This window comes from Uloborus diversus, chromosome 9, assembly GCF_026930045.1.
Source record: "Uloborus diversus isolate 005 chromosome 9, Udiv.v.3.1, whole genome shotgun sequence".
Taxonomy (NCBI): Eukaryota; Metazoa; Arthropoda; class Arachnida; order Araneae; family Uloboridae; genus Uloborus; species Uloborus diversus.
Window position 1 is genome coordinate 59,527,709 of NC_072739.1, and position 26,106 is coordinate 59,553,814.

Consider the following 26,106-nt stretch of genomic DNA (forward strand, 5'->3'; position numbering starts at 1 on the left):
AACTGAGCAAGCGAAATATTTCACCAAGAGTCCTTTAGTCAGTGTGGATTAGTCCATTTGGGATGGTGTGACGCAAGTCTTATCCCACATCCTAAAAAAATCTCGCTTTGTATCCTCTGTTACTAAATATGAAAGAATTCAAATGTTCGGCTGGAATTTATTCACTATCAGACTGTTCCATCAGGCAAAGGCTCGGGGAAACCCATATAGCGGGATTCCCAGGAATCGGGCGTCATGCTGGATCTTGTTGGTGGTGGTGGTTGTTGCTGCTGCTGTTCAGGATAGCGGATTGCAGTAAGGCCTGGGAATGCTCCCTCGCCTTTCTGCGCAAGTCTGTAACGCTAGTGGACGTCACGTCCGGTGACGAACTTTGTGATGTCACTGTGGAGGAAGTCACGGGTTTTGGAAGACAACACGCGCAGAAGGGAAATGCTGTGGAGGAAGAGAAACAAATTCTTAGAAAGTACCTTAAGTAGCAGATATAATTCGAAACAAATGCAAATAAATTTAAGAACTCATAACATTATTTAATAATGATGACATGTGTGATTGTCTCTAGATGATAATTGATATGAAAATATGACAATAATTTCGTATTTTAACCAGATGGACAATAGCTTGATGATATTTAGCATCCATGACAGTAACAGTTGCTTGAAAAATATTCTGTACAAGCAGGCGATGTTGTGGATACTATAATTTCATTCATAAAAAATAATTGAGGCAGTGAGAAACAAAGGAACGTAAGTGAACATTTTCAAGTTTTCAGTAAAACGTGTTTAAAGTTGCGATCCTAGGTAGACTTTCATTGAAAAGTTTTTTTTTTTAATTATGCATAGCAGCATCCACCAGAGCTACTAGTAACATCGCTTGCTCCAAAACAGAGTAGAGGCTCGCCTACTATTTGTACTAGTTATCTCCAAATTTTTAATTGTGGTACTTATATACTTTGCTTCTCACTGCCTCAATTATAAAGTATTTGCCATTTCCAGGACAAGTTTTAAGCAGAAAAAAGTTCATTTTCCTCGAAGCAATAAAGCATTTCTTTTCCCTTTCGGTGATAAGTCATCCTGCTAACCAAGTTTTAGTTACAGTAAATTTAATAAGAAAACTCACTAAAGCCTTTTAGAGGCTAATTTGTTTCATAATTGTTCACGCATGCGACCTTTCTAGGATGGGACTTCATATTTACACTTATGGTGTCATTTAACTCTAGACTTGGAATAGTTCCATACTTCGTAAGTTAACTGAGTGTAAATATTTAAAATACATATTTTTCAGTTTTATAAATAGTTTTATGCATGTAAAGAGTTCTGCATTAACTTGCAATTCAGTAGAAACGGAATGTAGACATATTTTAATAGTTTAACATGAGTTACGGATTTAAAGGATAATTTTGCAAAAGGTTGCCAACATAAATTTTTAAAAGTATTCATTTAACTGTGGTATTTATAATGACAACAAAATATTTTTTAAGAGTATAATTTTAAAAATTTTAGTTGTCCCTATTTTTTGAGAAAGCGTACTTAAAAAAAAATGAAGTATAGATAATTAGTTATTAAATTTTAATTCATAAAATTTAGTTTTCAGTACTTAAGTTCTTATTTATAATTTTAATTTATAAATCCTTCTATATGTTAATGCGTTAAAGGATGAATATACATCAAGTTGACTCTTTTTTTCCACTTTTTAACGCAGAACTCTACAATTTGAAATTTAGTATATACCATAAAAAAATCACCCAAAAGGTTTTCAAGCAATTGTGAAGTCTAAAAACACTTAAATAGGTTTCGATAATTGAAATGTCGACGAAAAACCATATAACAATTCATATAACAATTTCATCTTGAACATACAACCGACACTCACATAGCGAGTAAATCAACGCGGGTGGAATGCATGTTTGAATATTTATCATCAAACGCTTTGTCGAGACACCAAATCGTAGAAAAATATTGCGTTTTAAAAACTTTTCGATGAAGTAGTGATTCTGCGAGACGGTTTTGGGGTCGATTCCCCGCGAGCATTTGGTTTGAACGAATGTCACCACTCCTAATAAGGTAGTTTATAAACACACATGAAATATTATGACCCCCCTCCCCTCTCCTGAAGGTAAATTCTCGTTGTGCCAATGCCATGAAGCATACTCCAAAATAAAATCTTTCTAAATTTATCACCTTAAATGGCTTTTAATGATCATCTTTGAAGAAAATGGAACAGCTCGTTTGCTGGTAACAACATAATGCATCACTTCCCAAAAAGATGAAATGCAAAATGCTCGAGTGCCACTACTAAAGCACTGGCCACTACTGGTGTGTTTAGCTTACAGCGTTATCAAATAAGTTTTATGAATTAAAAATTGTTCAATAGAATTTCACAAAGTATTTAAAATCAAAGGGAATAGGATGATGAAGTATAGTTGGGGATACGTACACAGTTCCACTGACCTTTGAAGGGCAGACTAGTGGGTGCAAACTGGTGGCTCAGATGATGAGGAAAGTACATGGGAGGCAATGGAAACCTCCCGTGATTAGCTGGGTTCATCATGCTTTCCATGCAAGCTTGACTGCTCAAAGGACCCCTAAGAAGAAAACAGTCCGTACGTCTATGAAAGGTCCAATACAAGTCGTTAATAAAAATATTTATAATAATAATATTATGTACATTTCATCGCAATATTGTTTAATCATCATACATATAATAGCCAATGATCGAGTATCCCGCTAGTTTCAACAATGAAACTCGCGCCACGGCATGATCATTTGATAATATGTTTTGGTAATGTTTAACATGCAGGGAAAATCTTTATTGTGACAAGGCTGAACTCGATCCGGTCACTTAACTGTTTTACTGGTAAGACTGTGTCATTTCAGGAGAATGAAGAAACGAGAAAAAGGTTAACAATGAACGCTTTCTACTGGAGTTTAGGGCTCCTCCACTGGAGTTAGGTTTACATTTTCAACTATCAAAATATCACCAAACAGTAATGGCTTCGTTCACTGTTTTACTGGTAAGACTGTGTCATTTCAGGAGAATGAAGAAACAAAAAAAAAGGTCAACAATGAACTCTTTCTACTGGAGTTTAGGATTCCTCCACTGGAGTTAGGTTTACATTTTCAACCATCAAAATATCACCAAACAGGCAATGGCTTCGTTCAAATGTAGAAGCAATTTTAACCCATCATACCTTGACGGGCGATTTTCTAGTATAATAATAATTATTATTATTTAATATTGTAGTAATGACAAAAGTTATTGTAGTCGAAGGTACCACAATACATTTTCACCACACCCCTGTTTTTAAACAAAACACTTCTTTAATACTTATGATTAGAGAACCATGTTTCTGCCAGGTTGTCGATCAAAATATGGAAGGAAGCGGAGGAACTCGCACCGCCATGTTGGATTTTAGGGCCGTGTTTACAGTTTTCGTTTCACTTCCAGGGCCGAATCTAGGGTAGGGCATGGCGGAACCCTTTCCTCAGACGGCAAACTTACTCTAGTTCTGTGTTTCCGTTGATTCCGTTAACTCGATCGAAAAATTTGAAAAAAGATGGGTAAACGGTGGCAGTTTCAAGTTTTTTCCTCTTCTCTGAAAAATCGTAGATCCGGCAATGTTCACTTCTCAAAAACAATTTATTTGAAAATATTAAAGAACGTAAAATTACCTTTAAAAAGGTGTTTTTATTTGTTGTAGTTGTAGCAGGTGCGGGATTTTTTAGTTTTAAAGTTTGAGAACTAAGAAGTGGAGTAACCGAGCTAAAAAGAAAATTATTTTGTAATCCTTTCGCAGTGTCTCAAAAATAAAACTGGGAAAGGGGGGGGGGCGGAGGGTAGTAAATTTTTCAGTAATTCACGTAATTTGAAATTTAATATCTCTTCAGCTCTTACACCTACAATACAAAAACAAACACCGTTTTAAAGGTAGTTTTATGTCCTTCCATTTGTCCACAAACAAGTTTAATTGCAAGTAAATACTTTTTGAGATATTAAACGGAATGGAAAAAATTAACCTAAAATTCAAGATGGAGGGGCGGATCCCCCCCCCCCCTTTGTCGAGCCATATTTTGGCAAACAACAAGGCAAAAACATATTCATTTTCTCATAAATATTTATAAAAATTGCATTTTATTAAAAAAAAACAAAAACAGATGGGCTGTAATATTACAAATTATATAACAAAAGTCCGACGCATTGCATTACTTTCATTGACTAAACTCTGAAATTATTAACCAGTGGGGGGGGTTTTCAAACGCTCTAACGAAGTAATGAAGAGCTTCAGCACTGTGCAATAAATAAAATCTAATTGATTATTATTGATATTTCTGCGTAGAAAAGTTTTAATTTTTTAAAAATGTTAACTGAAACTGTGAAGTAATACAGTTTTCAAAAATATTTTATTGTGTGCACTGAGTTATACTTTTCTATAAATACAATTTTAAATTTTCAATTAATCAAAATACTTTTCTACCGAGAAATTTAGAAAATTTTTTGTTTCTTTAAAACGTATTAATATGTTCAATAATATATTTCAAAGACGCTTTTCACTGTAAATGAATAAAGTTGCTTATATATTAACTACTCTCACAGTGACAAACAATATCATCAAAACTATGATGGAAAACTAATTTAAAATTCTTAAGTAACTACATTTTTTTAAAAAAAATTTTATGTGATGGTTCATTTTTTTGTATACGTGTATGTAGCTTTTAAAAAAAGCAAAAATTATGAGTTCTGAATCAGTGTACTTCTCAAATAAATAATTTCATTTCTGAAACTTATTCATAAATTTCTTTGTAGAAGTTACTAATTTATTACTTTTCTTATGTAAATAAATGTATACAAAATAAATTCAATTGCTCATACACTGAGCATTTTTGTCTGAGAAAAAAAAAATAATCTCTGAAAAATTTCCAGTCAATTTAATAAGCCGCTTTTTAACAACATTATCTGAGTTAAATATTTTTATCGCGATATAAACTTCTTATAATTGAAATTAACAGACGTTAATTTAAATAGCTCGCCAATATTTTTGATTTTCCGTGCTAAATAAAATCTAAATACACGAAGAGCAATTCGATACTCTAATGCAAAGAATTACGATACAATTAGGTAGCTACAAAGTTAAGCTTTAATAAAAACCGTCTGCGACCAAATGCCGAGAAAGTTAAAAGTTTTGATAAAAGCCTGAATGGAATACTCTTTAATAAATCACCTTACGAAAGTCTGGAAATAAAGCAATCCTCGCTTCTTTCAAAACATTTTCTTTGAAAATGAAAAATTCCTTGAACACGAAGTTAAAAGGAAAAGTACATAATGAAAAATCCATTTGCAGCAAGCGGCCTAATGCTCGTGTTTTAATTCGATTAATTGAGGGTTATTTACGACTATGTACTTCCTTTAATTACCACAAAGAGCAGCTTTGCTTGCTTTTTTCCCACCTCTACACGTTCCATTATGCCTCCCCGACCTTAAGCCTTATTCTTGTTAGGGCGCGCTGAAGAAAACAAACGGAATCAAGTTAAGAGAGTGCAAAGTCTTAATTCGATTCAATTAAAAATACTTCGCCTTTTCCCCTTGTTCCGCGATAATTGCGTTGCCATTCGCCGGCGAGCAAAACATCGTGGAGTTCTCGATTTTTGGAAGAAGCGACCGAATTAGAATGTGATTGAAAGTCGAGCCGCCCGTCCTGACGCGTAGGGCTGTCAAAACGAAGATGATTCCAAGATACAGAAAACATCGACAGCGAAAAGAAACAGTTCTGGGGGAGGATAATGGAATTAGAACAACAGAGAAGGGCACATTAATGTTCCGTCGAACACGGCAGAAATTTTCATTGACTAATAGGAATCGAAGAGATTACGTTACTTGCTGAGAGGTGCATTACCAGCAAAATTTTGAAGCTCTGCTATCATTTCGTAGAAGAATACTTCACTCGATATGTTATTTTAAGGACATCTATGAAGATCCTTTTTAGTCAATTATACTTTTAGGAACAAATTCAAAATGATATGTATTAGTGTTCCTTTTTAATAATAGATCTGCTTCCGAGATTTCTACGCAAGTCTCATTTGTATAGAACATATTAGTACTGGGAGAGTTGAGATGTTTAAAATGGATATTCATTTACTTCGTAAAGCAGGCGTTAGATAAAATATGTTTTCAGATCTTTCATTCGACTATAAAGGAAACTAGAATAATAGAATGTGTTGAATACGTTCGTGAGTTAATCTTCCATATTCACGAATTCGTTTTATAATGGATATACTATTTCCTTTAATTATTTAAAATATTGCAAACATATCTGAATTTTGTTTATTATTTATCTGTATGGAACAAAAGGGTTAGGTTTACAGGCTAAAATAAGACACTTGCTAAATCTTAAGTACGATATGGTTGCCGGATGTTGTCATTTAAATGACGAAAAGAATTCGTACGATATGTGCTAATGAACTAAAGATAATTTCTTGAACATCTACTTATATGAAGAATTAACACAAATACGATTCAATATTGCATGCAAAAATCCACATTATTTATAAATTACTTTTTTTCAGAAATTGGGAAATGCATTCGGTTTTTAATTTTGCTTTAATTATTTTTCAAGGTTTTTTTTTTTTTTTCATCGTTTAACTTTTTTTCAGTTCAACTGAATATAATTCTGCGTACAGCTCTATGATCACCATCGTAAAGAAAACAAACCAAATTAAGTTTGGTAATTTGGTTGTGAACGTGAAGAAAAAAGTTTTGCGAAAAGTACTATTTAACCACCTTCAAGTTCAGTGGCATAAAGAGGGAAAAAATTCGGAGGTGGGGGGATATGTTGGAATTTCGGTGGAGGATATGGGATAAATTTTGTCGTTTTCTATGGTCAAGCAAGAAAAATTTCTGAGTTTAGGAAAGGAGTGTATCCTCAAATCTATCCCCATGGATACGCCACAATTGAAGTTCATGAAAAGATATCCCACTTTACTGTTCAATTTCTTGAAAAGATATCTCGCAGATAGGCTTCCTAACCCTTTGAAGACCTTACGATTTGAATTAGAATATTGAATGCGGGGTTTTTGAATATCATCATCATAGCTGACTAAATAGTCCACTTATGGATCAATGCCTTCCTTTGAAGATTTTCCCATAATGACCTCTGATTATTCTTTGATTTCCAGTACTTTTCATTGATTGCGAAAAAATCAGATTCTACCGAATCAACCCATCTCAACCGCAGTCTTTAAAGCCTTCTAGTTAGAGTTTGTCTAAAAAGCAATTCCCTTTTTATCGTACTGTCAACATGCATTCAAATCACATTGGCCATTCAGTTCATTCTATTTACTTTAATATATTTAAGAATGTCATGTTGTTTATATATATATAGGGTAGACCGGAGCACGTTTACGTGGATTTTTTTCAATGAATTTTCTGATGTTTATGCTTTAACTTAGGAAAGTTTCGACATGGCGATTTTATGAAGCAGTTAATGGAGTCAAAACTGGTACATTCAATTGTTGCTCAGTTTGTGTTTTTAACAGTTAAAAAAAAATATTTTTGAGCCCAAGTCGTTTGCTTAACATGCCCCGGATACGGGGCACGTTTACACATTGTATTTATTTTGACACCTAATGTGGTTCTGTTAGTGTTTTGAACATAATATCTTACTATCCTTAAAGTAAAGCAAATTTGTTACAGACTGAATAGCGTAAAAAGTTGAAACTGAAAGGGCATGAGAACAGCATTATATGATTGTAACCTATAAGGTACAAATTTTTAACTCAATTAAAAAAAAATATATTGATTTTCAAAAATAAATAGCCTGAAAATACTAAAAATGTTTGAGACATGTTCGGATCAAAAAAAGCGCTAGGGCACGTTTAGAAGTAAGACACCGTAAGAAAGTGCGTAAAGGTGCTCCGACGTCAACGCGTAAACTTGCCTCGCCGCCAAGTTAGGATTTATTTTTAACATGAAAAAAAAAATATATATATATATATATATATATAAAATTTCAGTTCATACAAGTACAATTCTCAAGAAAAGGATAACATTCTGCTAGTTTTTATGTATTTGTTCTTTTGTAACTAAGTATTATTTGTTCACAATAAGCTTTAAAACGTTCAACGCAAAACTTACTCAGCTTGGTAGAAAACAGATTCTTATTTCTGCATGTTAGACCGAAGCTCGACTGATGCTCAAAAACTTGAAATGACTGTTGGCTCACCAGTTATTATTATTCGTTGGGAAAAAAGGGCACCGCGTAAAGGTGCTCTACGCGTAAACGTGCCCCGGTCTACCCTGCTACATAGTTCAAAATTGAATCTTCCTTCCCAATTACCAATTTCATCTATACCACCAAGTACACTACCACTCTTTACTTACGCTTGAGCAGATCTGTATCTGCCCAGTGGCTATCGAGTGGAACAGTGAGTAGGCAATGGGCACCACCGGAGTCAGGTCTGTACCTGGGTCCACGGTGTCTAGAGTCGTAAGTGGTTTAGATCTCGTTCCCTTATGGGTAAGGGGGCCCCGGCCGAAAGGTCCGTTCTCTGGAAGCCCCAGATGGCATAGCAGAGCGGGGTTCCCTATTGTGTACCACCAAGTACACATCACAGAATCTTCCTTTCAAAACTGCAATTGTGCTTATTTTTAAAGATAGAGTATTTTTTTAGTACAATAAACTTTTTTTTTGCCACTAATGATGTTTGATAAACATGTAAAAAAATAATAATTTATAAATTATTTGTATCCAAAAATTTACGAAAGAAACTCGAACTGAAGAGCCATATACGTCCCATAATGGGATTTAACTGGTTAAAGAACACATACATATTTTTAAAATCTCCAGAAAACACAAAAGGCTTATCTTCAAGGAAAAACCATAATTTTGTCAATCAAAATGGAAGTCAACTTACGTGGTACATCCTAAGAGGAAGTATTTGAGTATAGAGAGAAATTCTTATTTGGAATCGCGAGAAAACACCGCGAAGATCTGTCATTTTTTTCATTCTTACGGGACAAGTCTTCGCAATCACTTAGCACAGAAATTCATTGTTAATTATTAATGAGTTAACTGCGTCAACTCGTTTTATTCAAAATATTTCTCGCTAAAAATGGGATATATATCACTCTAACTTCATTGGAAAATGTCACATGACAATCAAACAAAAACCCATTTTGTGTTCGCGACTGAAATAGCAAACATTAACTTTCTCTACAAGGTACCTGTTCGCACTATGTGAGATTAATTAAACTGATTTTTTTTTTTTTTTTTTTAACGTTGAATAAGAAAATTATTGAGATTCTTACCCAGAAGATAATGACGAAAATAGGGATGACCTAAGGAAGGAGCCAGGCCTTAAGCACCCAGAGGGATCCTTCAGAAGGTTTGAATCAGCAAAAGATGCCATAGGAGACCGAGACAGAAGAAGGGACGGGAAATCACCTAGGTGGTCGGATGTTCCACCCAAGAGCAAGGAAGACTCCGCAGACGAAGAGGAAGATGTTTTGGACAGTAAAGCTAAGGATCCCTAAAGAGGAAAAAAACAGCAAATTAATCTATTTAAAATCCAACCAGAGTAAATGTTTGGCTCTTTCTAGTTGTAATACAATACATAGGATTAAATGCTGAAATTGAACCGTTCATTTCAAAAACCAGTCAAGCGCCAAGCTTAAAATTTCGAAAAAGCATTTTTACCATCAATTTAAAATAATTTGATAAGGATTAGAATATTTTCATCTGAAAGGGATACACACACACATACATTTTTAGGCATATTTGTTTTCAATAAAGCATCGTAGTTCCAATTGAATAATTTGATATAATAAGATATTTTTTTTTTTTGCATGAAATTAGAAATTTTAGCGTTTGAGCGGTGTTTGAAATAAATGATTCAATGAAGCGTGAGAAAAACCGAGAAATTTTGTGAAAAAAATATCCATGTTTATATAGTTAGAACTATTATTGCACAAAAGGCGAACGAAAAACAAGGTTTGCCGTAAGGGCCAGTCCATAAATGAAGTCACACTTTTTTTCAATGTTTCAAGCCCCCGCCCCACTCTCTCCTTTGTCAAATAATGTCACACCCTTACTCCCCCCCCCAACCATCCCTCTTTGTCTGACGTCACGCTATTTTATTTAAGCATATTCTTCTCTAAAAAGTATGTGATGTCACATTTTTTACTATTCCCTTCCTCCCCCTTGCCACATAATGTCACGATATCGCAAACCTCCCTCCCCTTCTCAGAACGTGACATTATTTGCAGATAGTCCAAATGATTCATCTGGTTTCAAAGAACTGTTTATTTACAAGTGTACAATTGACCCGTACAAACATTTGTCATGCATGCAAAGATACATACTCCCCAAGTTTCTGGTATATGCTACAAATGTTCAATATGTTCGACCCATTGCACACATCAAGCAGGTGTTTCATTTGTCTTCAAATGTTCAGCAGCATGTCCCCACACGGCATCATTGAAACGTCCCTTCAGTTCTTGTATGTGATTTTTTCCTTAACGTTTTGTGAAAGACAATGTTTTAGCACCGCCAATGCCTACCCTGCTGTTAAGTACTACATTAACGCAACAGCACATATGTGTCGTACATGGACCGAAATATGATATTGGATGTTTGCAGGAAGCTTAATTAATGTTGGAATGCGTGCTAGGTATACAAAGATAAATACATTGAACATTTGTAGTTTGTACCAGAAACTTTTTATGTCGGATTTCACCAGATCTTTTCATGCATTATTTAGTTTTGTACGTCGTGTACTTGTAAAGAATAATTCTTTGGAGCCAGATTAATCATTCAGGCAAACCTTGTAGCGTTGGTTTGATTAGAAAAAAAAAACATTAAAACTCGTTTTCTGTTCAAAAACATTTAGAAAGCTCTAAAGTATCCTATGTTTAGTAGAATTTATTACCTTTTTATTTCGTTTCTGGGTATAGTGAACTAAAAAAAGTATTATATTCAAAAATATACCGCACACACTCACACACACAAAAGGAAGAAAGAAAGAAAAGTGCCCATTATATCGCCTCCTTAGAGCAACAGTAAGACATCTAATTCTAAGAATAACAGTAAGATATCCTGTTGTTGCTTTGAAGCACACGATATACAAAAATCAATTGAAATGTAATGAACGATTTCATAGTTCCTTGCTAATAACGTAGATGATGATAACTGAAATCTGCTAGAATAGCAATTCCTGTTCTAATTGCTTGTTTTCTCTAAGAAAAAATGAACTCTCTAAAAGTTGTGCCTCCTCTTATTAAAGTCAGGTGACAATCAAGTTAGAAAGGGGAATTTTTTTTTTCCAAAGAAGTGGGTTTAGTTAGTTGCATTGCAAACAAAGCTGTGATCCTTACAAATAGCGGTATTCAAATGTTAAAAAAATAAGCTCATTGCAGAACCATTCTTTTTCGATCCATCACATTTTTTACAATCTTGAACGACTTTGTAACTAATAATTTGTTTAGGTCGTATGAAGAAAATTAAATCGATCATACAACCTACAGCACATTGAAATTGAACATGTAATTTTTATTTACAAAATAAAGAAGTCAAGTTTATTTATTTTTGAAAATAAACAGTAATAAACTACTTCATTTCTTTGTTTAAGACTAATAAGTGGTATATTTCAATAAATAACTGTAACTTTCTCCGCACAAGAATGAGAAAAATCCCAACTGGGAATTCCATTAGAATCATCTAACGCGAATTAGGTTTATTAAAACGAATAAGAAGGAAGAAGTTGATTTTTAGAAGATTGCTAATGAACTTGATTAGAACAGATCAACAGAATGACTAACTGGATTAGCGGGAGATGGCAGAGCAAATCGACTGATAAAAACTGTTCTAATTATGTTACAGTAATTTGCATTATTCCATTGGCTCATCGTGCCATTTCGCCAGTGAAGGATTATTAATGTTGCAAACGTAAGCTGCCTCAATGAATGCCATTTAAAGGAGGTTGAGGTTTTGGAATGAATGCACGAACTTTTGCCGTAAACACCGATGTGGTTTTAATGTATTAAATTAATTTTGGAAACAAATAATAGCAATGTAATTGGATCAATTTTTGCAGTTGAATAGGTGATTAGCGTTCGTTTAAAAACGGTTATATTTCAAGTAAGCACCATTAATTGTGTGCATTATAACATGAAATAATTGTGACACGTTAAGTTAGAGGAAGACTTTCATGTTTAATTATAAAAATTAATTAAATAATAACAATAATGACAATTATAATGAATGATAAATTAATGAAACAGAAAAATAAAATAAGGAAATGAAGATATGGTTTAATGATGCCCTGAATATATTTAATTAAATATTATCTGAATATTGAAGTATAAAATATAGTCCTAATTTATTATTAAAAATTATTTAGAAAAATCCATTCATTCAGGAACATTATGTTCTAACTTCAACTTTAATTTGTACCTCAGAGCCAGACTAACTTAAGTCTAAAAATGGCAATTTTTAGTTTATTAATGCATCGTATGTCGAATCCTATTCCGCATCAACCCCTAAGAACGTAATTCTATATGTTAAAAAAATCCCTCACAATTATTTACCAGTGTTATAAGAGCTTGTGTATCAACCATTTTATGCACCAGACGATTGTTTTTACGCTGTCCTGAAAGGTAGTGATGCTGTGACTTACGTTAGTCTGACTTTGAGGTACAGAAATTAAGGCGACGGGTTTTTCATTATTGATCAAGCTATTTATATCGATATTTGCGTGATAGATAGCTTTAATAATTTTAAAAGTTGAAACCTTCTGTTAATGTTTTTACACAAATAATTAGTTTAATAACTTTTATAGTTTGAAAGAAATTTTCTGAACAATTGTTCCTTGCATGGATATTACCATACAGTTGAATTTTTTACATAATTTATGTTCCACTTTCCCTTAGTTCTCCCTCTATGACAATATTCGTCACAGCTCATGTCCTATGTCTCTGTAATGAGCCGAATTTTTTTAATTGACAGCCCCACAACACACTGTTAGTTAACAACACACTGTTGAGTACATTATGCTCTGTTCATGGAAAAGATGGATCAAAAGTAAATAAGTAGGTTTCCAGAAGGTTTGCCACTATGCCACTTTTGGGATCTTCTCTGAAATAAAAAACTTTACCAATAGTTTTGCATTCGTTTTCTGCTTGGCACCAATTTGTTCGTGTCCAAGGCATACACGTAACTGACGTCATCAAATGACGCATTTTACTTTGTTTACATCTCGTCCATCTTTCCCGTGAATGTAATATAGTTGATTGGTGTGCAGAGTGAAGATAAGTGTTCTTTTAGTTGATTCAACTAATCGAAATGGGCACGTAAGTGGCACATGTGCTTAATGTACTGGGCGAGTTGACTGCACGCGAAACGGTTCAACTATTCTTTTTTACATTTTTCTTAAAGCATATAGGACGCCATTTAGAAAACAACGCTCAGTGATTTTTAACCAAAATATCTGAACGCCACAAAGAGAGAGATGAAGATGGGAAGGAAAATTTAAATGCGAAATTTCTAAGAGATTTTTTCCATTTGGACCCACAACATGAGGAAAAAGATTTCACTTCACTTCATTTCGGTGCGAAAGCGCAGTATTAATGAAATTAAGCGGTCAGATTTAAAAAACAAATAGGAAAGGGGGTGGGGTAGGTAAACGACGAAAGAAAAAACTATTTTCATACAAATACAGGAAAATAAACGATAGAAAAATCTAAAATTTTGCTGTGTGCTTTTGAAATTCAAACATTTGTTTTTCACGTGACTTTCAAATAATGTTTCATTATTAGAAAAAGGTGTCTTTCGTGCACATTTATCTATCCGTTCTTCAAGGGCTTGTTTCTTTAAAAAGTATGCTTTTATTATTTATTTCATTTGCATTTTGTTCCATTGAAACGAAAGCGTTAACTCCTTCTTTCATAGGACAAAGTATAACAAAGCAGTTTATTTGATTTTAGTGAATGGCAACATTTTATAAGCAATAGGTTTTTCACAAATTTACCGTTTATGTCCTGAGGTTTTTAAATTCGTCTTTCATTTCGGCTGAAGCAAAAATAATCATGTTCTAAGTTCGGAAATTTCAACTTTCTATTATCTCTATTTTTTAAATAGTAGTTTCAAGATTCGAAACAGAAGTTAATTAAAACAAATAACTACAAGAATTTCTTTGAATAAACAATGAAATTCTGATACAAGAGTTGCAAACATTTTGTGAGCAATTTTTTCATTTATATTACATGTATTTATTTACTTCTATTCCTTTTAATAACATTTTTTACTCATGCTTAATTTCTAAGAATTTGCTTAAAACAATTCTTTAATTTTATGAAAACAAAACAGAACTAACTTTACATTTCTATTTCAAAAAACTAAAACATAAAACACCAAGTTGCTATTAGGAAATATTTATTTACTTAAAAAAGAAAACTGCTGCGAAACTAATATCTTGCCTGTTAAAGATGCAGTTAACGCCACTTACTGTTCATGACAAAGAAAACATATTTTAACCGTTCTAATCGCGGTTAAATTTATTTCTAAACAGTCTTATTGTATTAAATCTTAAAAATTGAATTTCCTTTTATTAAATTTTGCTTTCTTCAATGAACGAAACCTAAAAAATCTCCATTTATTTACTTTGCCGATCAATGTGCCTTCGAATTCATCTCAACAAAGACTCGTTACATTCAAAATCTTTAATATTATAACTGACAATAAGTCAACTTCTTTTTCAGAGAAATGAGGTATGAGAATCAATGCAACATTATTTTCCCAAACAATAAAAAGATTACGCTATTCAATAAAAATCGCGAAATTTAACCGCACATATTTCCTTTTACAATTAAGAAAATATCTTTATTGAATGCTTACACAAGCGTAGTTTAGGGAATTGAAGATGTTTATGCAGATAATATTCACTTTTTAAAAAAGGTTTCAAAAGCTCTAAGCGGCTCAGTTATTTTGGTTTCAGTAGCACTAATTTTTGGTAAAAGAGAAACACATTGAATTATTTTTATTAAATCTTACCTATCTAAATTTTAGCAAAATGGAGTTACTCCAAATAAATATTATGAATGTTTTTAATAATTAAATAATTGTTTGGTACTGTTTCATTATTGAAAATGTTTCTTCTTTGTTAAATATTATGTCATCATTAAAATATTCATTTCCTTTTATTATAGCAACAATTCTTTCTCTCTGAAAAACTTTTCTTCATTTTTTGCTTTCATGTGTGTTAAAAAATTTATAGCTGTGATGTAATAGAAAACCTCTAAATACGAAGAATAATGGGGCACGAAATTATAGTCCATTATAAACTAAGTAAGGGAAGAAAAAGTTTATGTGTTTAATGTTCTAAGGGGGAGAAGAAAATGTTGGTAGCTTCATTAGAAGATATATAGATAGAAGGATAGTAGGAGAGAGTCCAGAAGGGTGGAACACCTAGAATTACGTTAAAAACAAATGTTATTTTTAAGTTCTGCCTGTTTTATCAGATGGAACATAGCACCATATTTGTTGTAGTAAATCATTTTAGCTACATGGTTCTGCAAAATTAATTTAAGAAAAGATTATTTCACATCACCAAAAGTAAATATCTACTTCTTTTTCAATGTAAGATTTTCAGCTCCTTTACTAACGCTAACGTAACTGATATTAATGTATTATACAGCTAACAATAAGTTAAGCCAAAGCTATAGCATACTTCTATAGTAAGAAGTCGTTTTATTGAAATGTTGTGCAAAAGGAGGAATGGCACGGTGTGGTTCGGGGAGGTCCAATTATTCCTCATCCAATTAAACTGAGTCTGAATTATGTTTTATTATACTATTTATTGATTTAAAAAATTATTTCAAAGTTAAGCATATTTTTAAACAAGTTAAAATGTTTTAATTCAAAGTTCTGAAATTTACAATGTTGTAGCAATATGAATAATCTCTAAAAAACATTTTTATCAAAATTGTTCCATCCCTTCCGAGTCTCCCCTACTGTAAGTGTAAAAACCCATGCATGCCTTGCCTCATAGCTCCTAAATGAATAAACCGATTTTGATAATTCCTTAACATATTAGTACCAATTGAATGAGCGAATTTTTCTGCGCGTGATGGGATTCGTTTGGAACTTCCAAGTTATATAAAGCAGGAATTATATAACCTTTGTACTAGATTTTGAGTGCAGTTCTTAGTCTTTATTCACGCAATTGCTAATGATTTCATTATTGACAGATATGGAGAGAAAAAGATATCAAAGATTTAAAATGCTGATCTGTTGTCATTTTCTAATTGTTAGATAAAATGAAATACTTGTGGTATTATAGTACATAAAATTAAAGCTTTTAAATTGACTTTGAATTTTTCCTTTTGATTCAGTTTTTGTGACTACCAATACTTAGTAGCACAGTCGAGTCCTGACTTACGCGAGGGATGAGTTCCAAGACTCCTCGCGTAAGTCGAAATTTCGCGTTGTAGAAAAATGTATGTATACAATTTTTTTTAGAAACATACCAAATTCTTTTAGACACTGTTAAACACCTTTTAACTGCTTTAAAGCATTCCTCAACTATACATTACAGTTTCTTACATAAAGAGCTGACCTTTTATTATTTTTAAAAAACAAAAAAGCCGTTTTATTCAGCATGAAATACTGTAAGATGCACTAAATTAATAATCAATGGGAGAGAAAGACATAAAATAAAACACGGTACGCGCACAATATGTAATAATCGTAAAAGCTGCACTTTAGTAGTACTGTACAGTAGATACAATAATAATATTCATGAGTTGAAAAATAAAGATGGTGGTGATTTATGTTCCATGATCAGGTCGTTATTCTTTTTTAATACATTTTTAATTAGGATTGCTTCGCCTTTTCTTTTATTACGTTTCCATTTATGCAATAACCCCTCTCCCCGATCGCTTTAATGTACAAGATCAGCTTCCATTTTCATAATACATATTTACTTTGCTTAGACACTACTCTGCAAGCTTCAATATTGAAACTAAGTTCTGAATTTTTACGGATATCTTTTTGTTTTGACTTTTAATTGTACGAATAGAAGATTCATTCGTACTTATTCTAGTGCTGCCGTAGATGTTTTGTGTTTAAAAGCATATTGAGAATCGTCAACTTTTTTTTATTTGGGGCAGAAAGTTTCTTTTTCTTTCCATTTTCAAACTTTGGATGAAACAGCGTACTACGGTGTCATTATATTTCATCAACTTTAATAATTATAATGAAAAAAATAAATAAATTAAAGATGTTGAGTGGTTATTTGATGCACTAACAACGCGATGCGAAGACAAGTTTGGTGTGAGAACTTTCGCTGTCAGTGATGCTGAAGAGATGTAATAACACTTCATGAAATCAATATTTAGTAGCCGATAACAAAGCCGATACTTTCTTCCAAAAAAATTCGCGTTGTCGACGAGGAACTCACGTCAGCTCTCAAATTCGTTACTCATGAAAAATTCGTGTTATAGCCCTTTCACGTCAGTTGAATCGCGTTGTAGCGGGAGTCGACTGCAGTAATAATCTAAACCTTTCCGTGCTTTCCTTAGTTATCTAGAAAAATATTAAATATTATAAAATTGTAATTGTGAGCCAGCTCGTAAGGTTCATTTTAACAAGAAGCAAAGCGCTCAGAATCTGTGTTTTTTTTTTTCTTTAAAGTTTTTAATTTAATATTTGCTCTTGTTACTCAAAGAAATTTTTCTAAATACGTATCCTTTCAGTTTAAAAATTGAAATCTTTCTTCAAAAATTTTAACATAAGTGCGAAAATGCTTCTTCAAATTTTTATAGAGTTTGATATGATGTTTGATTTTTTTCTAAAATAGACGGTTCAGTTAATTTTAGCCCAAATTTTGCAACTGCTTAAATTATTTAATTACCACTTCCTTAGCAAATTACTTAGTAATTTTAAGATTTCCCACTATTCTTGTGTTACTCATTGCGGTTTTTATTTTTCCTTAAGTGCAATTAAATTCTCTGAAAAATCGAGAATTGGCAAAATTATCCATTTTAATCGTAATATATTATTATATTTTTAAAAAGAGATTAGTACGTAGATTACTTATTAATAACTCTCGGAATTTCCTACTGCGCATTAATTTTCTTTTTTTGTAACATACACAATATATATCATACACTATTTTTTCATACACAAATTACTTTGAGTTTTTAACACAAGTGCTAAAAAAAATGATTCTTTTGGAATTTAATTATCTCAGAAAGTGTTTCGTTTTGTACATCTAAATAACATCAAAATAGTAGATTACCAGAAACATAGGCTAAATGGGTTTTGTTACTAAGAGTATCAAAGTCGGTTAAAATATGAAACTATTTCAATTATAACCTAGGTGCTGACAATATGTGCGTCACATTTTCTCTGGAATTTAGCTAGTATTTTATGAGCAGCCACCTGGTCCTTATCAGAGAGGATGTAAGAGCGACTGCTCAAAAAATTATACTCTGTTACTCAAGAAAAGTAATAAACGGCTGGATGACTTTTTTAAATGTCTCCTTTTGTTATTTTATGTAAAGCAACTGGTACACTTTTCGACGAGAAAAGGAAAAAGAAAGAAAAACTAGAACAGCACATTTTGTTTACTTCTCGTGTCTCCCGGTAGTTTAATTTTTTAACCAAATTTTACAAATTTAAATTTTTATTGAAATATATCTTCTTTTCAAGTCGACAAAGAGCTAAAGAACATTTGGCTTGAAAGCCTCCGACTTGGTAAACGCAAATGATAAATGTCGAATTTAAACTCTGCAAATTGAAACTAAACACAACTTGCTGTTAAAAGAAAAATGCAGGGTGTGCGAAAAGAATTGACCCAATTTAAAAATTCATAGAAAAGCAGAAAACTGAAGCATAAATATGCGGTTTGCGCTACTATACTTCAGAAGTTCAAGAATTTTTTATAACATCGCAAAAAAAGGAAAAGAAAAATAGAAAAAATGTAATAATAAGTAATCGTTGTATCGTCGCAGAAAAAAAAACATATAAAAATTTCTTTAAAAATTTTTTAAAAAAAAACATGATTTGAGGTGTTTAATCATTTTAATCTTTTTATTTAACAAAAAGCAATACCTTTCATTGCCAGAGTTCAATGTGTTTACCGTTTGTAGACATGGGATGAACTTGACGACCGTTTTGAATGTGGTGTGAGCAACGTACAGAGCACACATTGAACTATGGCAATGAAAGGTTTCGTTTTCTGTTAAATGAAATGATTTAACACCTCACACAACGTTTGTTTTCCTTACTGTGAAAATACAACGATTAGTTATAATTATATATATTTTTTCTTTTTTTCCGCTTTGTTACGATGCCATAAAAAATTTTTGAACCTGTGAAGCATTATGGCCAAAACTGCATATTCATACGACAATTTGTTTCTTTTCTGTGAATTTTTAAATATATCAAGGACTTTTTGGACACCCTGTACATTTCTATTTCTTTGTACCATAATGGTAATCGTTCTAAATATTTACAACGATTTTACTACAAAAATGCAGACATTAAGCATTGGTGATTTCTTTTTCCAATGTTAAACTTTTAGCTTAAGCCTTAAGCAGGAGGAACTGATAAAAATTAATTTTCCGAAAGTTAAAACTTGTTTTCTTATCCTTATACAGTGACTCGTGCGCACTAGCGCATGAGTCACTGTATAAGGACAGAAGATATTATGTATATAGAAGATATTATGTATATATGAAGATATATTATATCCAGAATTTATGTGTGTGCGGGGGGGAGGGGGAGTGAGAAGCTCATAAAAGTCCTTAAATGTTAATGAAACGAATAATAAGATTGAAAATATGTATTGAAACTAAGGGTCCCAGGGAGGGTTGAACCCCCCCCCCTCCTTGCTTCACGCCTGTGACCCCGACCAATTTAATTTTATCAGGTTAAAATGCTAAAACAAGCTGTATCAAGTGGGGAAATGAAACTTCCACAAATTATTCAAGGCCCTGAAAGGGGAGGGGCATCCTGAGTAACCTGCACCCAAAGCGAGCAACTGCCCCAGGATTTTCAGACCCAAAGATTTCACGAGCACGTGCTCCGAAGCATTCGGAGATTCTTTGACATTTTAGGGCTATGAACTCGGAAACATCCAATTCAGCACCTTATCCTCTAGAATCCATACGCTTGTGTGTTATCTGGTGAGTTTTTTGCTTCAGGGTGAGAAAATCATTGCAAGTATTGAAGAACGCAACATATATTGAAATGATTTGCTAATAGTTAGACGATTACTACTATAAACTGATGAAAATTTCTTGTTAGGATAGAAACAGCTGTGCGAAATTAAGGGACAAATTCAGATAGATTTGATCAGAGCGCGTTTTTTTAGCGCGTCTAGTACAAGCATTAAAAATCGGAATAACGACCCAAAGATTTGGTCAAGAATATTTTCACGGTTTGGATTTTTAGTAAAATTTAGCATCATGGAAAATGGGGATAAAAAAAATTGGAAAATTTACTTTATTACATTTGAATATTTTCCCTTTTTTTAAAGCAAAATATCTAGCAATGTGAAAAATTTGTATAGCTAGTATCTCTTGTTTCTCTATCATCTTCTATTTCATACTTGGAAAGTTTTACAATGGAATTGGTCACCTGTATGATCTTCTCAGTTTTTGTATACAATGAAATCCTGCTACAACGAATACCAATACTACAAAATAAATTTTCAGTCCCAATTTTTCTATTACATTGTTTGAATTCCATTGCAATGAAACAAATTTGCGGTCCCTTCTAGTTTGTTGTTACTGGACTTCACTCCTTCAAAATAAATATCAATCCCTTAAAACATATCAAGGAGTGTTTTTCCGATGCCTTGAAGAAAATCCTAGCAGTATCTATGAGTTTGATTGCACGTGCAAAAATGTTCCCCTCTCAAAATTATTTTGAATGATTCGTATGGCAAACGACACTTATAACAATATTGAAGTACGTGGTGGTATGATCGGCAAGTTGTTGAACTCGTAACTGGTTAATAGAATTCCTGGTTGGATACCAGCCATATTGAAAATCCTACGTGTTCTCTAACAGTGCCTGAGACACGCTAAATACGGGGTTAGCATAAAAGAATATCCCAGTTTCAAAAATTTATATTTCATAAATTATTACACTTAGCAATATAAATGATATATAGAAATAAAGATAAACTGGAAGTTTTTTTTTCCACTAACAATTGTACGATGCATGTACCTTTCGTAACGCGTCTACGTCTAACATACATTTTGGAATGTTTCACTCAAAATTTTTCGTATTGCCACACAAATGCGATCTTTCAATTCTTGCAATGTTGTTGTCAATTGTGGTGTATAAACTGTCTTTCACGAAACTTCACTAAAAAAAATCACATGGGGTTAGTTTAGGGGATCTGGCTGGACAACGCATAAAGGGTAAATCATCATCACCTGCACGGCCAATCCAAAGTTACGGAACGTCAGTGGCGCAGCAAAGTGGGGGGGGGATAAAAGTACCCCCTCAGAGGTCTTGGTTTTAACATGTTTGCCAATCCTAATACAGTAGTTAATACACGTGTAAGGACTGTTGTGACCACAAAACCCCTTCCAGAAGGAATTTCTAACTGCGATAGTGCGGAACGTGCACGTTTAAGTAGTTACCTAGGATCGAAAAACTTGGACAGTTTGTCTTTATTTTTATGTATCGTTTATAGTGGTGTAATAATTAATGAAATATAAATTTTTAAAACCAGGATATTCTTTTATACTAACCCTGTATATTATGATCCCACTGCACATTTAACTATATGTAGTAGTCATATGAGATAGTGAGAAGCAAAGAGATGCAAGTGGCAAAATTAACAATTTGAGATAACCAGTACAAATGGTAGGTGAACCCCTCCTCTGTCTTGGGGCAAGAGATAGTACTAGAAGTCCTAGTTGGTGCTGTTGTACAGCATGATTTAGAAAAAAAAAATCAATGAAAGCCTACCTAGGAGGTAATCTTTATACGCGTTTTACTCAAAACTTGAAAATGTCCACTTTCATCCCTTTGCTTCTCACTGCCTCATATGAAATTGTGAGTTCTCATTCCAAATCAATACCTCTAGGGTGTTGAAGAAGGAGTTGTTCCGCTTCTAATTTGGATCAAAACTATTGAAATATTGATATATAGTACTTCCATCTCTATTGCGCTGCCTTGGATAAATCGGACTTCTACCTTAGTGGTGCTCTGTAAACGGAAACCGTATCTTTCTGCCTTAACTCATGTGGCAATGTCTGCTTGGGCATGGATACCCGAGAGGCTTAAGCAATAACAACAAATTAAAAAAAGAATTTAGGTCATAGGTAACGTGTTTCATTATACGAAAAGGCATGAAATGCACAATCATTTTGAAATGAACAGTTTCTGCATTCAAAACAATAAGAAATCATTCTGTGTCAGTATAAACAGCGTTCCAACAAGATAGTTTCTGTAAAAGAAATGCTTGTCTCCTTTTTGCACGAAGTTTTTCTGTTCTTAGTCTTCTAAACCAGAGGTTCCTAAACTTCAGGCCTACGCGGCCTCCCCCCCCCCCCCCCGGCGCGAAAAGAAAATGTCACAGTTAAATTAATTTCTTTCAAATATATTTTTACGCTTTTTTTTCCTTTTTTTATTTTTTTTTATTCATTGTTCTGCATATTTTTATTAATATGTAGTTACTTCGGAGATTTCCAGGGGGTGGGGGAGGCTGCATGTACTTAAGCAAGAACTTTTTTATTACTCATAAATGTGCTTTCTTTTTGATCGTTACTCGTTCTACAATTTTAATTATATATAAAGTTTTAGTTAACTACCACCACGGACCCCCTGGTATGGACTCGCATACTCTGGGGGTCCGCGGACCACAGTTTGGGAAACCCTGTTCTAACCGACAGCAGCAAAACATCGATCAGTGAAAAAAAAAAATAATAAATCTCCATCTCACCTCCACGCTCGCGTCTCCTGCGGCCACCGCAGCGTCGTCCCCGGACGCCGCGGCTGTTCCCCCGGCGCCGGCCGCAGCGGCCGCTGCGGGTCTCTCCGCCGGCGACAACAACAAGTCGTCCTCCCTTCCGCTGCCGCCGCCGCTCTCCGCATCCTCGTCGTCGCTCAGGTGGCGGAGGGGGGAGTTGGGGGAGGACGAGGACCCGGGCTTGTCCGCCAGGAGGAGGCCGGAAGGGTCGTCCGAGGGGTCCTCCGCCCCCGGAGAAGACACGTCACGGTCGTCCGATGCCTGGGGCCCGCCTTCGGAGGTCGGCAGGCGATCTTTTTCCTCGCGCTCCTTGCGCAGTCGTTCTGCCTTGCGCCACTTGGCCCTCCGATTTTGGAACCATACCTGGGGGAAGAAAAGTCAAAATAACTCTCAATTTCTTGAACACCGCCGGCAACAATATGACGTGTTTTTTACATGAACCTTTAACTGCCGTTTTTCCCCGAAAACAAGATCCAATCAGCAAACTTGTTTTAGTTTTAGCTCTACCACCCCTAAAATAAACCCAAGTTAAAAATTGTCACTCAAAAGAACACCTGTAACCTGACAGCACGGCGGGCGACTTGACAAATTAAATATAAATAAAATAAATGTAAATCTAAATTATTATGCAGTGAAAAAGTCATTCCTTTAAAAGTAAGCCCTAGCGTATCTTTTGCAACAAAAATTAATGTAAGACCAGGTTTTACTTTCAGGGAAACACGGCAGTGAGGTTTTTTTTTCTTTTTTTATATTACTTAAGTGGTGAATTGGTTGGTTTATTAATTTTTTTCTGGCGCAAGAGCCCTTGAGGGTTATACTGCGCCAAACGATTTTTTGAAATAAGTTATATAGATAAATGTAAAGTCAGGATATGATAAAAGTAAGCGCGTTTTCAGGAGAAAGGTGTAAACATGGGTAGTTTAAAATAAGTAGTAAAAAAACATGTAGACATTAAAAACATTTAAATAAACGTATGAAACAATATGTTGACAAAAAACCTTGAATAACAAGAAAAGGAAAAATCACATTTTGGCGGCACAGACACTAAATTAAAAAGGAGAATCCAATCTCCTGGAGAAAGGAGCATAAATTCGAAAATTAGCAAACTACGAGCTAGAAACTTTCTTTTTTTTAAACCATTTCTTAGTATAATATCCAAGTTGCAAGTGAAACCGTATTGGGAATGACTTACAATGCGCCATTTTTGTAAACATTTGAATGCAAACACTCAATTCTTCTGACGTGTAAAACATCCCATCTCCCTCTGTAAGAGTTCAGAATTCGGCAAAGACATAGTGCTCTTAAAATAAATATATATTCAGCAATCCCTCGTATAACACGGTTAATTTGCTCCGTGTAGTGTGGAAACTGTGTTATACGAGACTTATAAAAATAATGTGAATTCATGGATGTGTACCGTGTTACATCGAAACCAAGTTTCAAAAAACCAAGTAAAAACTTATTACAGTTATTATCAAACATTAACAAAATGTATTAAACAAAGATGAAATTCCATTTTTTTTAAAAATATCTTTCGTGTTATGTCAAAACCATGAAGTTTTGAATTCACGTTTCGTACCGTGTAATATCGAAACCGTGCTGTACATGTACCGTGTTATACGAGGGACGCGTGTATATATAAAAAAATATATTCCCCCAGCCCAATAAAAAAAAAAAAAATTAGGAGCCCAAAATCTAGAGACGTTTTACTTCATATAATTACAATAACAACATAACTGTTATTTTTTTTTAAATAAACAAATAATATTAAAATTAAACAATTTACGCTTTAAAAAACACTTGATTATATAGCAATTAAAAACGTAATAGAACTTTTTAAGCATTTTTTTTTTTTTTCATTTTTTCACATTGAAATCTATAAGAAAATGTATGAATATTCTATTTAGCTTTTTACTGGCGGACCTGTGTTATCTGTATAATTAACAAGAACACCAATGCGTTAATTAAATAAATTAAAACTAAGTAGCTAAAAAAATCGAACTATCGATTTAATTAAAAGTATAAACCGAACAATTACCAAGCTGTGAACTAATTTTACGAGCTAAATTCTAACTGCTCAACAGTAAAGTGAAAATAAAACTTCTTAATTAGGGATTTTCCTTTCGTTCGGTAATTAAGATATCTGTTCTACTTTCCGCTTAACGTATCGGAATCCCCTGCTAGAGAAACAGTGCTATTGAAGTAGGTTTGATAATTAAGAGCTTCTATTTGCAAAGGACGGAATTAGGTAATTGAGATGATTACACACTAATGTGTAATCATTTCAATAATTGAAATCATATATTAGGAATAAATGATTTCAATTGATAAAATTTATAACTTATTGTAACATTTTGAAACAAAAGTGTCTGTTTTTTCCCCATCGGGTTACTGTGTAAAAGCACTAATGGGGTTGTTTCAATCAGTCAACAGTACTACTTTTAGTCTCTGAAGTTGATAGAATGAGCAAAAAAAAAAAAAAAAAGTGGAGCGAAAAAAATCTTTTGTATTCAAAACGTTTAATTTTCAATTAATTTTTTTAAATGTTCGATTTTTCAAATAATCCGTGGTCTTTATGATGTCACAAGTGATGAATTTTGACACCCTACTCCACTGGCGAACTGAATGCTTACGCGTGCTGTCTACCGTGTTTCCACATTATGATAATTAAGAAGCTATTTAAATATTGTCCTCTACGCTAATGGCATCAGTGAATGGCAGTTCATCACTTGTGATGTAATGCGCAGAAGCGCAAAAAATAAAATTAAATCTGCGCGCCAAACAGAATAATTTTTCAAAAATATTAAACTTTGTCAATTTTTTTTAAAAGTGGTCAAATTCTATGTTTTAAACATGCTCTTTCAGAAAAAAATACTTTTAAAATTTTTGAAACAACCCCATTGATGAATTTATAATTTATTGTAATATTTTGAAAAAAAAATACCTATTTTACCCCGTCGGGTTACTTCCTTAAAGTGTACGAAAGGCGTAACTAGTTAGCAAAATCCTTTCCTCCAAAGCCAAGACGCAGCCTATTTTATAAACCTAATGTGGCAATAAAATATTCAATAGTTTTCATCTTCCACAAATTAAAAAATACGACGTTTAGCCCTTTGAGGTTAAAAAAAAA

At 33.4% G+C, this 26,106-nt stretch overlaps 1 protein-coding gene across 1 annotated transcript in view; it reads right to left on the minus strand.

Annotated features, from left to right (window-relative positions):
- Nucleotides 1–232: 232 nt before the first annotated feature.
- LOC129230253 (dorsal root ganglia homeobox protein-like) overlaps nt 233–26,106 on the minus strand; it is a 59,461-nt gene continuing 33,587 nt past the window's right edge. The window contains exons 4-7 of the mRNA XM_054864654.1: nt 22,950–23,339; nt 9,298–9,518; nt 2,448–2,581; nt 233–432 (exon numbers count right to left, since the gene is read on the minus strand). Of these exons, the coding sequence (XP_054720629.1) occupies nt 233–432; nt 2,448–2,581; nt 9,298–9,518; nt 22,950–23,339 (945 nt within the window). The remainder of the gene's footprint in view (nt 433–2,447; nt 2,582–9,297; nt 9,519–22,949; nt 23,340–26,106) is intronic.